This window comes from Pseudophryne corroboree, chromosome 6 (assembly GCF_028390025.1).
Source record: "Pseudophryne corroboree isolate aPseCor3 chromosome 6, aPseCor3.hap2, whole genome shotgun sequence".
Classification (NCBI taxonomy): Eukaryota; Metazoa; Chordata; class Amphibia; order Anura; family Myobatrachidae; genus Pseudophryne; species Pseudophryne corroboree.
Genome location: NC_086449.1, coordinates 45,889,679 through 45,908,704, shown reverse-complemented (window position 1 = coordinate 45,908,704; position 19,026 = coordinate 45,889,679). Strand labels below are relative to the sequence as shown.

The following is a 19,026-nucleotide window of genomic DNA, read 5'->3' as shown; positions in this document are numbered from 1 at the left end:
CTGTATCTTTAATACTGCGCTTAATTAGTGCCCCCCCTCTCTTTTTTAACCCTTTCTGTAGTGTAGTGACTGCAGGGGAGAGACAGGGAGCTTCCCTCCAACTGAGCTGTGAGGGAAAATGGCGCCAGTGTGCTGAGGAGATAGACTCCGCCCCCTTATCGGCGGCCTTATCTCCCGTTTTTCTATGTATTCTGGCAGGGGTTAAATGCATCCATATAGCCCAGGAGCTATATGTGATGCATTTTTTGCCATCCAAGGTGTTTTTTATTGCGTCTCAGGGCGCCCCCCCCCCAGCGCCCTGCACCCTCAGTGACCGGAGTGTGAAGTGTGCTGAGAGCAATGGCGCACAGCTGCGGTGCTGTGCGCTACCTTATTGAAGACTAGGACGTCTTCTGCCGCCGATTTTTCCGGACCTCTTCTGCTCTTCTGGCTCTGTAAGGGGGACGGCGGCGCGGCTCTGGGACCCATCCATGGCTGGGCCTGTGATCGTCCCTCTGGAGCTAATGTCCAGTAGCCTAAGAAGCCCAATCCACTCTGCACGCAGGTGAGTTCGCTTCTTCTCCCCTTAGTCCCTCGATGCAGTGAGCCTGTTGCCAGCAGGTCTCAGTGAAAATAACAAACCTAAACTAAAACTTTCACTAAGAAGCTCAGGAGAGCCCCTAGTGTGCACCCTTCTCGTTCGGGCACAGAGATCTAACTGAGGCTTGGAGGAGGGTCATGGGGGGAGGAGCCAGATAGTCCTAAAGCTTTCTTTAGATGTGCCCAGTCTCCTGCGGAGCCGCTATCCCCCCCCATGGTCCTTACGGAGTCCCCAGCATCCACTTAGGACGTTAGAGAAAAACTATTGACAATTAAATGTAACTGTAACCAGCTTGTCAACTGTTTACAATTTTCCTGAAGATACAGTACAATCTGATGTAATAATTCAGTTCTCTGTTGGGCATGGTCAGATGTCATGAGGGGGCGTGGTCACATGAAACTAGGGGAGTGGTTATATGACAATAGGGGCATGGCCACATTATGCCACACACTGTAATGCCCCTTACACATTATGCCAAGCACCGTAATGCCCATTACACATTATGCCACCCACCGTTATGCCCACTACACGTTATGCCAGACAACGTAACACCCATTACACATTATGTCACACACCGTATTGCCCATTACACATTATACCACAAACCGTAATGCCTTACATATTTACCACACACCATAATGCCTATTACATATTATGGCACACACAGTTATTTCACTGACACCATTTTATGTCCCACACACAAAAATGCTGGGTGGTGGTACTGCATGCTACCACTATATTTCTTAATGGTACTGCGTACCACCCCATACCACCCTACTTTCAGCACTGGTAACGGGCATTACAGTGTGTGGCATAATGTGCTTGCATTTTTTACTGTGCTCAATGGGAGCTAAATTGTCTAGAAACGGCCCTGACTGCATGTACCTTGGACTCCATCACTGTTAGCCTTGGCTTGGGCCTAGCCTTCAGGGACTCTTCCTGTTTGTCTCTCCCAGGAGGGTCCATCCTGCCAGGGGAGGTTTCCCAGGAAACACCACAGGCCCTGGAAGTCCTCTGACATAGCCTGCACCTGCACTCCTCCCACCAGTGCTACTCACACTGGTACACCCTCACATCTACCGAATACTTGCCTGCTCTACCGGAATGGCCGGGAGGCTCCCAAAAATCGGGTGACGCTCCTGGCTACCCGGAAAAGTTGGCAAGTCTGCCAGCCGGCAGCCAAAGTCCCACATCCTCGAAGAGAAGCACACAAATTTGTGACGTGATTCACGTGGAATCAAGGCCCCGCCTCCTGCTCCCCTATGCCAGTAATCTCGGCATGGTGTAGCGGCGGCGAGACCACGATGACGCAATCCCACTGTCATACCCTGTGCTCTGCACCCAATGCAGCATAATGATTCTCCCATCACGCCCTCTGTGTGCCGTGCCATGACCCCTCTGCGCCGACCTGGCTGCTTCCTCCCAGAGGAGGCAGCCAGAATGTTGGCAAGTTATGATCTACCATACACATAGCTGTACTACTCACATTGGTACACCCTCCCTCACACCTACACTACCCACACATATACTGCTCACACTAACACACCCTCTCATCTACACTACTCCCACATATACTACTCACACTAACACACCCTCTCACCTACACTACTCCCACATATACTACTCACACTAATACACCCTCTCACCTACACTCCTCCCACATATACTACTCATACTAACACACCATCTCACCTACACTCCTCCCACATATACGACTCACACTAACACACCCTCTCACCTACACTACTCCCACATATACTACTCACATTGGTACACCTACACTACCCCCACATATACGACTCACACTAACACACCCTCTCACCTACACTACCCCCACATATACTACTCACATTGGTACACTCTCACACCTACACTACCCCCACATATACTACTCACACTAACACACCCTCTCACCTACACTACTCCCACATATACTACTCACACTAACACACCCTCTCACCTACACTACTCCCACATATATTACTTACATTGGTACACTCTCACACCTACACTACCCCCACATATACTACTCACACTAACACACCCTCTCACCTACACTACTCCCACATATACTACTCACACTAACACACCCTCTCACCTGCACTACCCCCACGTATACTACTCACACTAACACACCCTCTCACCTACACTCCTCCCACATATACTACTCACACTAACACACCCTCTCACCTACACTACTCCCACATATACTACTCACACTAACACACCCTCTCACCTACACTACCCCCACGTATACTACTCACACTAACACACCCTCTCACCTACACTCCTCCCACATATACTACTCACACTAACACACCCTCTCACCTACACTACCCCCACGTATACTACTCACACTAACACACCCTCTCACCTACACTCCTCCCACATATACTACTCACACTAACACACCCTCTCACCTACACTACTCCCACATATACTACTCACACTAACACACCCTCTCACCTACACTACCCCCACGTATACTACTCACACTAACACACCCTCTCACCTACACTCCTCCCACATATACTACTCACACTAACACACCCTCTCACCTACACTACTCCCACATATACTACTCACACTAACACACCCTCTCACCTACAATACTCCCACATATACTACTCACACTAACACACCCTCTCACCTACACTACCCCCACATATACTGCTCACACTAACACACCCTCTCACCTACACTACTCCCACATATACTACTCACACTAACACACCCTCTCACCTACAATACTCCCACATATACTACTCACACTAACACACCCTCTCACCTACACTACTCCCACACATACTACTAACACACCCGCTCACTAGTCCAACTCCTACCTATACCACTTACTAACACTGTTTGCATATGTAGTTTTTGTCGTCACCCTATACTGTATGTTTTCTCACAACCTAGTGCATCAGAGCATTGTTGCATACTACAGATTGATTATAATGTTCCTGTCTGCAATTAAAGTCTGACACAAACCAGTCAGTACATTGCATTTCCTTTTCTGCTAATACAGTAATTAGATCAAATGGATTATACCAGCATAAACATTTGGAAACATTTTTCTCAATTCGCTCCCTTTGACTCATTATTATCACGCTGTGATGCCAATTTCCCTGATATAAAAATACACTGTCATTAATATTTTTACAAAGATCAGTGTAATATCAAGTTACTGTACACCATGGATTATTTCTTTGTTTTGTGTATATAGCCAGCCAGGCTCCGGGTTCCGTTCCCAGTTGTACGCGAATACAAACATGAAATCAAAGGCGGCAACCCTATTGCTGGGTGTAACACTTCTACTTACAGGTAAGAGACCAATAGACCAATAGAAATCATCCACCACAACAGATTTATGTTGCTGAGAACATAAATTACTGTCATTATTTATAAGTTTATAATAAGTAACAGTATCTTACAATTCCAGCAGGAGTTTCTAATGTTCAGTAAGGAAGTTATTGTTTTAAACTTTATGGGTTTTTTTCATATAAATTGTTTCTCTGTTTCTCCTCCCTATCGCCCTCTTGCTCCCGATGTTCTCTCCCCCTATTTTCTGTCTGCCACTCATTCTTCTCTCTCCCCCCTCTTTTCTATCTGCCCCTCATTCTTCTCTCTCCCCCTATTTTCTGTCTGCCCCTCATTCTTCTCTCTATCCCCCCTATTTTCTGTCTGCTCCTCATTCTTCTCTCTCTCTCCCCCCTCTTTTCTGTCTGCTCCTCATTCTTTCTCTCCCCCCTCTTTTCTGTCTGCCCCTTTCTTCTCTCTCCCCCTTTTCTATCTGCCCCTCATTCTTTTCTCTCCCCCCTCTTTTCTGTCTGCCCCTCATTCTTCTATCCCCCCCCCTCTTTTCTGTCTGCTCCTCATTCTTTCTCTCTCCCCTCTTTTCTGTCTGCCCCTTTCTTCTCTCTTCCCCTTTTCTATCTGCCCCTCATTCTTCTCTCTCCCCCCTCTTTTCTGTCTGCCCCTCATTCTTTTCTCTCCCCCCTCTTTTCTATCTGCCCTCATTCTTCTCCCCCCCCCTCTTATCTGTCAGTCCCTCATCCTTCTCTCTCCCCCCCCCCCCCTATTTTCTGTCTGCCCCTTATTCTTCTTTCTCCCTCCTCTTTTCTGTCTGCCAGTCATTCTTTCCCCCCACCCTCTTTTCTATCTGCCCCTCATTCTTCTCTCCCCCACTCTTTTCTGTGTGCCCCTCATTCTTCTCTCCCCCCCCCCCTCTTTTCTGTCTGCCCCTTATTCTTCTCCCCCCCTCTTTTCTGTCTGTCCCTCATTCTTCTCCCCCCCCTCTTTTCTATCTGCCCCTCATTCTTCTCTCCCCCCCTCTTTTCTGTGTGCCCTTCATTCTTCTCTCCCCCCTCTTTTCTATCTGCCCCTCATTCTTCCCCCCCCCCTCCTTTCTGTCTGTCCCTCATTCTTCTCTCTCCCCCTATTTTCTGTCTGCCCCTCATTCTTCTCTCTATCCCCCCTATTTTCTGTCTGCTCCTCATTCTTCTCTCTCTCTCCCCCCTCTTTTCTGTCTGCTCCTCATTCTTTCTCTCCCCCCTCTTTTCTGTCTGCCCCTTTCTTCTCTCTCCCCCTTTTCTATCTGCCCCTCATTCTTTTCTCTCCCCCCTCTTTTCTGTCTGCCCCTCATTCTTCTATCTCCCCCCCCCCTCTTTTCTGTCTGCTCCTCATTCTTTCTCTCCCCCCTCTAATCTGTCTGCCCCTTTCTTCTCTCTCCCCCTTTTCTATCTGCCCCTCATTCTTCTCTCTCCCCCTATTTTCTATCTGCTCCTCATTCTCCCCCCCCCCTCTTTTCTGTCTGCTCCTCATTCTTTCTCTCTCCCCTCTTTTCTGTCTGCCCCTTTCTTCTCTCTCCCCCTTTTCTATCTGCCCCTCATTCTTCTCTCTCCCCCCTCTTTTCTGTCTGCCCCTCATTCTTTTCTCTCCCCCCTCTTTTCTATCTGCCCCTCATTCTTCCCCCCCCCCTCTTATCTGTCAGTCCCTCATCCTTCTCTCTCCCCCCCCCCTATTTTCTGTCTGCCCCTTATTCTTCTTTCTCCCTCCTCTTTTCTGTCTGCCCGTCATTCTTCCCCCTCCCCCTCTTTTCTATCTGCCCCTCATTCTTCTCTCCCCCCCTCTTTTCTGTGTGCCCCTCATTCTTCTCTCTCTCCCCCCCCCCTCTTTTCTGTCTGCCCCTTATTCTTCTCCCCCCCTCTTTTCTGTCTGTCCCTCATTCTTCTCCCCCCCCTCTTTTCTATCTGCCCCTCATTCTTCTCTCCCCCCCTCTTTTCTGTGTGCCCTTCATTCTTCTCTCCCCCCTCTTTTCTATCTGCCCCTCATTCCCCCCCCCCCTCTTTTCTGTCTGTCCCTCATTCTTCTCTCCCCCCTCTTTTCTATCTGCCCCTCATTCTTCTCTCCCCCCTCTTTTCTGTGTGCCCCTCATTCTTCTCTCTCCCCGCTTTTTTCTATCTGACCCTCATTCTTCTCTCTCCCCCTCTATTCTCTTTTACCCATGTTTTTCTCTATTCCTTTTTTTCTCTCTCCCCCTCTCTTCTCTACCTTTTATATTTCTCTACCTCTTCTCACCTCTATCACAATGTAGGCTCTAAGGGGAGGAAGTGCATACTTTATACTTTTATATAAAATAACAGGCACTTACAGGCAGAGCCAGCCCTAACCAATGTGATGCCCTAGGCAAGATTTTGGCTGGTGCCCCCTAGCACCACTGCTAATTCTGCCTCTGACCCTGCACCCCTCTCCCAGCTCCATCACCCCTCACCTATAGCAGTCCTAATTTTGGTGTTCCTACACACTGTATTTTAAAGGGGAACAGTGTGCACATTCGGCGCACAGCCCAAAAAGGGGTATGTTCTTGCTGGGAAGGGGCATGGTCACACACTAGTTCCCCCAATTCAAATTCTGCCACACAGTACTGCAACGTTATTCATATTTTATCATACAATAGTGTCCCTTATTCACGTTACATCACACAGTAGTACCACTTTACCGTATAAACGTTACTCACAGTAGTGCCCCTTATTCACATTACATCGCACTGAATTGCTCCTTATTCACATTACACCACACTATAGACCACACAGTAGTGCCCTTTCTATACATTACGCCACACAGTAGTGCCCCTTATTCACAATACATGACACTGAATGGCTTCTTATTCACATTACATCAAACCATATTGCTCTTTAATCACATTAGAACACATAGTAGTGCCCTTTCTATACATAATGCCACACAGTAGAGCACCTTATACACATAACGCCACACATTAGTAATGTATTTATACACATAATACCACACAGTAATGCCCCTTACACATGACACATATTATTAATGTCCTTATAAACATAATGCGCCTTACACATTATGCCAACCCTTATTAATGCCCTTATATAAATAATGTCCCTTACACATTTGCTGCACATTATTAATGCATTTATACACATGTCATGCATAATGTGCCCTTGCACATTTGCCGAACACTATTGCACAAACAACTCACTCACACACATCACTCACATGGCCATTAACACTGTGACCCCTGCCTGCTTGGATACAGATGTGTCCTCATAAATCTTGCCTCAAAGCACCATGCAGCAGGAGATGCCTGGCGTGAATCAGTTGTCAGCTCCCGGCCAGCTCTTATAACATTGGGCACCTTTTTTTAATGAGAAATCATCTTATTTGCATTGCTGTGTGGCTAGGATGTACAAGCCGCTTCTGCTGATTAAAATGATATGCAGCATGCCTATATTCTGTGTGCAACTGTGGCTGTATCTGCATACAAAATGCTACACACAGAATATAAGCATGCCACATATGATTTTAATCAGCAGAAGCTGCTGGTGCCCCCAGGCATATCAAATGCCTAGTTTGCCTATGCCTATGGCCGACTCTGCTTACAGGTGGAATCAATCAGTGCAACAAATAAGATTAATTATGGCTTTTGCAGCAAAGAAAATTGATACCTAGAATTAGAGATGTGTTCCAAACAAGAGCTAAAATGAGGGGTGTTTTAAGAGAGAAGAGGGTCCGTGTGCAGCCTTCGTTGCGGGCTCCCTCCTTTTTGGCAGTGAGTAGAGTCTGGCATTATGCCAGAGTCTACTGCGCATGCGCAGATCTCCAGGAACATGGCGCCCGCATCCTGTATGCATCTGCAAATCACTCTGAAATGGCTGCGGCGGCCATTTCCAAGTGATTTCTGTCTCCCTTGCAGTGCCGCCGTCACAGTACACTGGAGGGGTAAGTATAAAATATAGGTGCAGGGTGTGCGGGTTGGGCCCCCCTGGACCAAGGGGCCCATGTGCACTGCACCCATTATATTAACACCTACAGTATGGTGTGTCCCCTACTGTATCCGACCTGCACTGTATCCAACCTACACTGTGTCCAACCCATACTAAATCCAACCTGCAGTGTGTGTCCCGCACTGTATCCATCCTGCACTGTATCCATCCTGCACTGTATCCAACCCACACTAAATCCAACCTGCAGTGTGTGTCCCCTACTGTATCCATCCTGCACTGTATCCAACCCATACTAAATCCAACCTGCAGTGTGTGTCCCGCACTGTATCCGTCCCGCAGTGTGTGTCCCTCACTGTATCCATCCTGCACTGTATCCAACCCATACTAAATCCAACCTGCAGTGTGTTTCCCGCACTGTATCCGTCCCGCAGTGTGTGTCCCTCACTGTATCCATCCTGCACTGTATCCAACCCATACTAAATCCAACCTGCAGTGTGTGTCCCGCACTGTATCCGACCTGCACTGTGTGTCCCACACTGTATCCATCCCACAGCGTGTGTCCCGCACTGTATCCATCCTGCACTGTGTGTCCCACACTGTATCCATCCCACAGCGTGTGTCCCGCACTGTATCCATCCTGCACTGTGTGTCCCACACTGTATCCATCCCACAGTGTGTGTCCCGCACTGTATCCGACCTGCACTGTGTGTCCCACACTGTATCCATCCCACAGCGTGTGTCCCGCACTGTATCCATCCTGCACTGTGTGTCCCACACTGTATCCATCCCACAGCGTGTGTCCCGCACTGTATCCATCCTGCACTGTGTGTCCCACACTGTATCCATCCCACAGCGTGTGTCCCGCACTGTATCCATCCTGCACTGTGTGTCCCACACTGTATCCATCCCACAGTGTGTGTCCCGCACTGTATCCGACCTGCACTGTGTGTCCCACACTGTATCCATCCCACAGTGTGTGTCCCGCACTGTATCCATCCTGCACTGTATCCAACCCATACTAAATCCAACCTGCAGTGTGTGTCCCGCACTGTATCCATCCCACAGTGTGTGTCCCGCACTGTATCCGACCTGCACTGTGTGTCCCACACTGTATCCATCCTGCATTGTATCCAAGCTACACTAGATCCAACCTGTACTGTATCAAACCCGCATGCACTGCGTGACCCGCACTGTATCCAACCTGCACTATATCTAGCCTGCACTGTATCCGACCCACAGTGTGTCCCCTGCACTGTGTGTCCTGCCCTGTATCTGTCCTGCAGTGTGTGTGCCGCACTGGATCTGACCCGCACTGCATCCATCCTGCACTGTATCCAACCCGCATTATATCTAACCTGCATTGTATCCGACCCACAGTGAGTGTCCCGCACTGTGTGTGTCACACACAGTATTCCGACCTGCATGTGTGTCCTGCGCTGTATCCATCCTGCATTGTATCCAACCCACACTAAATCCGACCTATACTGTATCCAACCCGCAGTGTGTGTCCAGCACTGTATCCGACCTGCACTGTGTCCTGCACTGCATCCAACCCGCACTATATCTAGCCTGCACTGTATCCAACCCGCAGTGTGTCCCACGCACTGGGTGTCCTGCACTGTATCCGTCCCGCAGTGTGTGTTCCGCACTGTGTCTGACCCTCACTGTGTGTCCCGCACTGTATCAATCCTGCTTTGTATCCGACCAGCACTGTATGCCCCAATAGGGAAATTTTGAGGAGCTGCTTAAAAAAAAAGGCTGATTGATCGGGGGTTTACATGGGCACAAAGTGCCAGTCATCACTGGGCCAGGGCCCCCAGGAGGGAGGTACAGACTGGGCACTGAGACTAGGCATGTGCTGGGGGCATGTGCACTTTTGTAGGGGGCATCCATGTCTGCTGTTGCTATTTTACACATGGCTTAGGGTTTTTTCTTTTCTGTTTGGTAACTACTACTTATTTTTAGCAATGATATTCCTCACATGACTCTTAGTAAATTTGCATTTTGTATTGTTTTCTATTAAAAGTACATGCGAGTTGGTTCAATAGGTTATTGCTAATACGTTGCTAATTTGTAAAACATTGTTAAACAGAAATAACTGCCGTGTGTTTGTGCCGCTGCTCTGTTGCTCAGTTTAGCCAGCCAGGCTTTGGCCTATGTTGGTGAACAATATTGTGAGCTGTGTGGTGGTCAAAATTGAGTGGAAATGACTGTACATTAATGTTATTGAGGTTAATAATACTCTAGGAAAAAAAAGTCCCAAATTATATGATTTTACCCACTGGCGTATATATATATAATGGGTACAAGGTGTGCAGTGCATGTAGGCCCTGGGTTCAGGTTGGCCCACACAAGGCACACCTTGCACCCATTAATTATACTTACCACTCTGTTGGCACGGCGCTGGCTGCAGAACTGCAATTATCACTTTTAAAAATGGCCACTGCGACCATTTTCGCATATCTGCAATAGAGATGTCTCTGGAAATGCGGTGCGGATGCCATGTTCCCGGAGACCAGTACATGAGCAGTAGACTCTGGCACAATGCCAGAGTGTACTGCACCACCAGACAGAGCCGGCCCTAGGTATAGGAAAACTAGGCAAATGCCTAAGGCATTTGTAATGTCAAGGGGCTCAAGCAGCTTCTGCTGATTAAAATGATATGCTATGCCTATATTCTGTGTGTGACTGTGGCTGTATCTGTATCTGTATATGAAATGCTAAGTTACAGTGTATTCCTAGAAATCACTGTAACGAAGCATTTCGTATGCAGATACAGCCACAGTCGCACACAGAACATAGGCATAGCACATCATTTTAATCAGCAGAAGCTGCTTGTGTATCCTAGTCACATACTGTAGCAATGCAAATGCATTTTCGTTAAAAAAAAAAAAGGTGCACAACGTTAGCAGAGCTACCAGCTGACTCATGCCAGCATCTCCTGCTGCACGGCGTATTGAGGCAAGATGTATGAGGACACATCTGTATCCAAGCAGAGGCAGAGGTCACAGTGTTAGCAGCTGTGTGAGTGCTGTGTACAGGTGGGTTGGCTGTGCAATAGTGTTCGGCATATGTGTAAGGGGCATTATGTTTGTCATGTGTATAAATGCATTAATAAGGTGAGGCATATGTGTAAGGGACATTATGTGTATAATGGCATTAATAATGTGAAGCATATGTTTAAGAGACATTATGTGTGTCATTATGTGTATAAGGGCATTAATAATGTGTGGCATATGTATAAGGGGCATTATGTGTGTCATTATGTGTATAAGGGCATTAATAATGTGAAGCATATGTGTAAGAGACATTATGTGTATCATTATGTGTATAAGGACATTAATAATGTGTGGCATATGTGTAATGGGCATTATGTGTGTCATTATGTGTATAAGGGCATTAATAATGTGCGGCATATGTGTAAGGGACATTATGTGTATAATGGCATTAATAATGTGAAGCATATGTGTAATAGACATTATGTGTGTCATTATGTGTATATGGGCGGTTTGATTTTTTGCCAAGTACGTGGATTATACAAAGAACAGAAGCTACACAGGATTATGTGAGTATAATTTTTTCCACAGGTACCCCGAGGATTCTACGTGGAGATGAGGACCGAGCCTCGTGTGAACATAGGTAAGTATGTATGTATGGAGGTGTGCATGTATGTATTAAACTTTTACTGTCACGGTGTGTGTGTCCTGTTTTTTGTTGGGTATTTTCTTAGTAGTAGTACTACAGGTACCAGCAGGCCCGGTTTCCCCCCTGCATGCTGGTACTTGTGGTTCTCCAAGTACCAGCTTGCAGGGGAGGCTTGCTGGGATTTGTAGTACTGCTACTAAAAACAATCTTCTTATTTTTTCAACTTGGCTATCAGCCCCCCATCCGCCGCCCTTGGATGGTGGGGACAGCCTCGGGCTTCACCCCTGGCCCTTGGATGGCTGGAGGGGGGGACCCCTTGATTTAAGGGGACCCCACTCCTCCAGGGTACCCCGGCCAGGGGTGACTAGTTAGTGATTTAATGCCAGGGCCGCAGGGACCTAAACAAAAGTGTCCCCCGGCTGTGGCATTATCTCTGACTAGTGGAGCCCGGTGCTGGTTCAAAAAATACGGGGGACCCCTACGCTTTTTGTCCCCCGTATTTTTTGTACCAGGACCAGGCGCAGAGCCCGGTGCTGGTTGATGAAATATGGGGGAACCCCTGTCATTTTCCCCCCAATATTTTGTCAACCAGGACCGGCTCAAAGAACCCGAGGCTGGTTTGGCTTAGGAGGGGGGACCCCACGCATTTTTTTAAAATAAATTTAACACTTGATTTATTTTTTTAAAGGTGCACAATGAAGCTCTGCACGGATCTCACAGATCCGGCCGAGATTCATTGTGTTAATGTCGGCAGTGTTTTACCATTCATTCCCGTAAAACACCAAAAAATACGAATGACATCGACATCGGAAAACTCGAAAATGCAGAATACAACAGCATAGTAAATGAGTCGTACCAAATTCAAAAAGTTGCAATTTCACACATTTGATGTCATTCGTGTTTGAACTTTAAACTCATTCCGAAAATTACGAATTTTAGTAAATATACCCCCAGGTGTGTGGGACAAAGAATTGACCATGTTTGAAAAACTTTGTGTGCAGTCGCAACCCCCCCCCCACTCATACTATTTCCTCCATATACCAAATTCTTCTCTCAGCAATCCTACCCTCTAGTCTGACTTATCAAGATCAATGGGACAAGGATTTCCCACTTAAGGGGTTGGAAGTGAACTGGACTAAGGTATACCAAGTGACCAGTGCATGCTCAACCAGCATGGACATAGTGGAGAGTGGAGACCCAATTCAAACTTTTATCTCGTTGGTACCATTGCCCCTCTGTTGTACATAAATATTGCCCTGGGGTGTCTCCAATGTGTTGGAGATGTGTCTTGGAACTAGGCTCATTGATGCATGTTTGGTGGGATTGTGCGCTGATAGCCCCCTTTTGGGAGGGAATACAAAAAATAGCTGCTGAGGTTGTGGGTTTCCCTGTCCCCTCAGGCCACGATTTTTAGTTACTCTCCCACACTGATGTACCAATCTCTAAATATAAGTCCTTATTACGACACATGAACAATGCTGCTAGAGTAGTTGTCCCAGTCCGTTGGCGCTCGTCATCTGCCCCTACTATTTGGGACTTGTGCCAATGCATGGATTTTTATATGTCCATGGACGAAATATATTATGCCACACCCGAAAGACACCGTACATATGTGGCTTTGTGGCTCAGCTGGTTGGACTTTAAACGATCACCGTCCTTTCTGACCATGGTTCCTGTATCACCTCATCGATAGTGTGGGACCTGGTTTACTATGTCTTTAGCTTAATTTTGGGACCCTATTTTTTGCTCCCTTATCCTTTTCCTGTTGTTGGTTGTGTAATGTTGGTGTTGTTCGACATTGATTTAGCAGGCCTTATTGATGGTTACCTTCATCCGAGTGGATATTTCCTTCTCTTTCTCTCTTTCTTTTAACTTCTTTGTTCTCTGTCTCCCCTCATTTCCTCTTTTTCTGCTTCTAAATAGTTTTTCGCTCATTTTTGTATATGATGGAATTTGATGCTTCTTATTTTATCTGTTTTATGAAGACTCATGTACGTTATTTTTTTTTTACTTTGTATGGATTCGTACTTTGGTGGACCGTACTGTGTGTTTTCATGTTTTCATATTTCTTCTACTGCATAGTGTACGTTTGCATTATTGTATTGTACATGTCCTTATGTGACTACTTTGTTCTGAAAAACTTTCTTTGCAAATAAAGAATTTATTTAAAAAAACACAGGTAGAAGCTGATTGGCTAGTACTTTATTTCTCACAATATTTTCTTTCTCTGAGCTTTGATAAATACTCCTCTAAACCATTTTGCTCATACATGTTTATTTAAATTTGGAAACTGCCCAGAATTGTGTATGTGAAAAGAAATTGAAATATACGGATATCACTCAACTAAAATGTATAAAAGGTTCTGAATAATGATCCTAAATGATCTTTCATACTAAGGGTGGATTTTGTATATTAGCTCTTATAAAGTCACCTCCACAGAATTATGCACGGTCCTTGTGTTGATAGACTTCTAGGGTGGTATTCAATTCTTTTCACCAGCTTCCACACCCATTCTGTTTCTGCCCTCTGGGCCGTGGTATCAGCATTTCAACTTGCTACCCCCGGGGTAGCGAAGCACTCAAATCTTTACAAAGATAAACCTGATTACTATGGGCGCGATATGTGCGATAATGGGATTCAATTTAGAAAAGAGATTTGGCGTGATATATCATTTGAATACCGGCCCTAGAGAAGGACTGGTTAAATCACATAGTCCTGATGTTTATGCTTTCTTTCTTTTGTATATTAAATAGAGTAATGGCCCGTATTCATGGGCAGATGTGGGCGAACCTCTCAGCACACATCTCTCCCCCCACTCAGCACAGCACGATGTGTGCTGAGTATGCAGTGGGGGGGGGGCACTCATTTCACCCAGTGGGTGAAATGAGCGACCTGCTAGATTGAGCTTGCACGCAGGCAAATGAAGCACCGGCTATAGCAACGCGCGGGACCACGCATCGCTATCACTGTGGGGGGTACACACGGAGAGACCATGCTTAAAATCTAAGCAATCTAGTCAGATTGCTTAGATTTTAAACTGGGATCGCTCCGTGAGTACCCCCCTTTAATGAACAAGTGGTTATCCCAGCAGGTGGCTAATTAATTTAGCCACCTGCTGGTGCAGACACTTTCTTTCATTTGTGTGCTGAGTAAATGATATCTTAAAAAAGTTTTTTTCCACAAGGACTAGTATACACATGAATTTTTAAAAGCACATGTATATCTCTATCTATGGTTTGAATTGATCTCTGTGTGCAGCTGTTTAGGTAGAAGGACTTGTATTATCTCAGCAATATGTAAGAGTTCTTCCCAATCCTCAACTATACATGCACTAATATTTATTCTCAATATACTTACAGATATCTGTTCAACTGCAGTCTTCACTTTCTCAGATCAAGGGAGGAAACACCCCGCAAACCAAAAGAGTAATTTCCTACCTGAGAAGGCTCAATCGCAAATTGGTGGGTCACAGTTGGTTTAGCATACCTCCCAACATGACCCTCTCCAGGAGGGACACGATGCTCTGCTCATGGACTTTTCCTTAATTTATGATTGGCGACACCTGTGTTGAGCAGGTTAATGGATAAGAAAGGTGTTTCACCACAGGTGATGGCCATCATACAGTAAGAGGGAAGTCCAGGAGCAGAGCGTTCTGTCCCTCCTGAAGAGGGTCATGTTGGGAGGTATGGTTTAGGGATAGTTGTGAGCTGCTTTTACTACATGATGAAAGGGCAAGGACCCCAATTGCCCATCTTAGTAACAACAGCGTTCTTGCACAGAGTTTTATTTATCTCCAATTGCTCCACCTCAGGCTTTTGAATCCTCTTTTCAGCTAACATCAATAACAATCGAAGCATGTACACGGTGCAATAGCAATAAAACTTGTTAAGTCTAGCATATAATAATTACCATGGATATATTGTTCAACTATTACAAATGCACTATCCCCAAATCCTTTGCTTATTATATAATTATAAATAAAATTAACATATTCCATGTTTTCCCTCAAAATTCTACACATAGGCCCTCATTCCGAGTTGTTCGCTCGCAAGCTGCTTTTAGCAGCTTTGCACACGCTAAGCCGCCGCCTACTGGGAGTGAATCTTAGCTTATCAAAATTGCGAACGAAAGATTCTCAAAATTGCGAATAGATACTTCTTAGCAGTTTCTGAGTAGCTCCAGCCTTACTCGGCATCTGCGATCAGTTCAGTCAGTTTCGTTCCTGCTTTGACGTCACAAACACACCCAGCGTTCGCCCAGACACTCCCCCGTTTCTTCAGACACTCCCGCATTTTTCCCAGAAACAGCAGCGTTTTTTCACACACACCCATAAAACGGCCAGTTTCTGCCCAGAAACACCCACTTCCTGTCAATCACATTACGATCACCAGAACGAAGAAAAAACCTCGTAATGCCGTGAGTAAAAAACCTAACTGCATAGCAAATTTACTTGGCGCAGTCGCATTGCGGACATTGCGCATGCGCATTAGCGACTAATCGCTCCGTTGCGAAAAAAAAATAACGAGCGAACAACTCGGAATGACCACCATAATACTCCATAATGACAACATTAAGTAAAGTTTTTTTGAGATTTTAGCAAATTTATTAAAAATAAAAAACAAAGAAATAACATGTAAATAAGTAATCACAGCCTTTGCTCAATACTTTGTTGATGCACCTTTGGCAGCAATTACTTCCTCAAGTCTTTTTGAATATGATGCCACAAGCTTGGCACACCTACAATATCTTTGGGCAGTTTCGCCCATTCATCTTTGCAGCACCTCTCAAGCGCCATCAGGTTGGATGGGAAGCGTCGGTGCACAGCCATTTTCAGATCTCGCCAGAGATGTTCAATTGGATTCAATTCTGGGCTCTGACTGGGCCACTCAAGGACATTCATAGAGTTGTCCTAAAGCCACTCCTTTGATATATTGGCTGAGTGCATAGGGTCGTTGTCCTGCTGAAAGATGAACCGTTGCCTCAGTCTGAGGTCAAGAGCGCTCTGGAGCAGGTTTTCATCCATGATGTCTCTGTACATTGCTACATTCATCTTTCCCTCTATCCTGACTATTCTCCCAGTTCCTGCTGCTGAAAAACAACTCCACAGCATGATGCTGCCACCACTATGCGTCACTGTAGGGATGGTATTGGCCTGGTGATGAGCGGTCCCTGGTTTCCTCCAAACATGACGCCTGGCATTCACACCAAAGAGTTTATTATTATTTATTTTATTAACAGTTTCTTATAGAGCGCAGCAAATCCCGTTGTGCTTTACAACTGGACACAATTAGATGACAAAACTGGGTAAAAACAAACAGTCATAGAGGTAGGAGGGCCCTGCTCACAAGCTTACAATCGAGTTCAATAATTGTCTCATCAGACCAGAGAATTTTGTTTCTCATGGTGTGATTGTCCTTCAGGTGCATTTTGGCAAACTCCAGGTGGGCTGCCATGTGCATTTTACTAAGGAGTGACTTCCGTCTGGCCACTGTACCATACAGGCCTGATTGGTGGATTGCTGCAGAGATGGTTGTCCTTCTGGAAGGTTCTCCTCTCTCCACAGAGGAATGCTGTAGCTCTGACAGAGTGACCATTGGGTTCTTGGTAACCTCCCTGACTAGGGCCCTTCTCCCCCAATCGCACAGTTTAGACGGCCAGCCAGCTCTAGGAAGAGTGCTGGTGGTTCTGAATTTCTTCCATTTACAGATGATGGAGGGCACTGTGCTAATTGGGATTGTCAAAGCAGCAGATATTTTTCTGTACCCTTCCCCAGATTTGTGCCTCGAGACAATCCTATCTCGGAGGTCTACAGACAATTCCTTTGACTTCATGCTTGGTTTGTGCTCAGACATGCACTGTCAAGTGTGGGACCTTATATAGACAGCTGTGTGCCTTTCCAAATCATGTTCAATCAACTGAATTTACCACAGGTGGACTCCAATTAAGCTGTATGAACATCTTAAGGATGATCAGTGAAAACAGGATGCACCAGAGCTCAATTTTGAACTTGATGGCAAAGGCTGTGATTACTTATGTACATGTGATTTCTTAGTTTTTTATTTTGAATAAATTTGCAAAAATCTCAAAAAATTACTTTTTTTGCGTTGTTCTTATAGGGTATTGTGTGTAGAATTTTGATGGAAAAAATTAATTTATTCCAGTTTGGAATAAGACTGTAACATAACAAAATGTGGAAAAAGTGAAGCGCTGTGAATACTTTCTCAATGCACTGTAGGTTAGTCCACAAATCCCAACATGTCCATAAAATTAACTATGCTCTTTTTGTAGGTTAGCGCCTATCCCCTCACTTGTAAGGATATGAGCCCCATATATCTGGTACATCTTATTAAGTTAGTCTGACCTAGGTAATAATTCCGGAAGAAAGATTATCACGCGGTTATTTCTTCCTTACACCACTGTAAGGGACCATGCAATTATGTGGAAGGGGAGCCAAAGAATAGTCCTGTGAGTTTAACATCGCTGGGAGATTGCCTCAACAGTTTCCTTTTACACAGTTCCCAAGTATATTTAGTCCCTGAAGAGGAGGTATGTTCTAATTACGGAAAGGATAATGTTCACCAGTCTCTGATTATATGGAGGAGGAAACATCACCAGTGTCTGATTATACAGAGGGGGAAACATCACCAGTCTCTGATTATACAGAGGCGGAAACATCACCAGTCTCTGATTATACAGATGGGGTAACATCACCAGTCTCTGATTATTCAGAGGGGGAAACATCACCAGTCTCTGATTATACAGATGGGGTAACATCACCAGTCTCTGATTATTCAGAGGGGGAAACATCACCAGTCTCTGATTATACAGAAGAGGAAACATCACCAGTCTCTGATTATACAGAGGGGGAAACATCACCAGTCTCTGATTATACGGAGGAGGAAACATCACCAGTCTCTGATTATACAGAGGGGGAAACATCACCAGTCTCTGATTATAGGGAGGGGGAAACATCACCAGTCTCTGATTATATGGAGGGGCAAACATCACCAGTTTCTGATTATACGGAGGGGGAAACATCACCAGTCTCTGATTATACGGAGGAGGAAACATCACCAGTCTCTGATTATACAGAGGAGGAAACATCACCAGTCTCTGACTATACGGAGGAGGAAACATCACCAGTCTCTGATTATACAGAGGGGGAAACATCACCAGTCTCTGATTATACAGAGGAGGAAACATCACCAGTCTCTGATTATTCAGAGGGGGAAACATCACCAGTCTCTGATTATACAGAGGAGGAAACATCACCAGTCTCTGGTTATATGGAGGGGGAAACATCACCAGTCTCTGATTATACAGAGGAGGAAACATCACCAGTCTCTGATTATTCAGAGGGGGAAACATCACCAGTCTCTGATTATACAGAGGAGGAAACATCACCAGTCTCTGATTATACAGAGGAGGAAACATCATCAGTCTCTGATTATACAGATGGGGAAACATCACCAGTCTCTGATTATACAGAGGAGGAAACATCACCAGTCTCTGATTATTCAGAGGGGGAAACATCACCAGTCT

The 19,026-nt window shown here is 45.7% G+C and overlaps 1 protein-coding gene across 4 annotated transcripts in view; it reads left to right on the top strand.

Annotated features, from left to right (window-relative positions):
* The window catches only part of LOC134936040 (mucin-3A-like), a 300,343-nt gene that overhangs the window by 22,590 nt on the left and 258,727 nt on the right, over positions 1–19,026 (top strand). For 3 of the 4 annotated variants that reach the window (XM_063930943.1, XM_063930942.1, XM_063930941.1), the window contains exons 2-3: positions 3,807–3,904; positions 14,844–14,945. In XM_063930943.1, the coding sequence (XP_063787013.1) occupies positions 3,853–3,904; positions 14,844–14,945 (154 nt within the window). In that variant the 5' untranslated portion in view covers positions 3,807–3,852. The remainder of the gene's footprint in view (positions 1–3,806; positions 3,905–14,843; positions 14,946–19,026) is intronic. The other variant, XM_063930944.1, reaches the window with a different exon arrangement.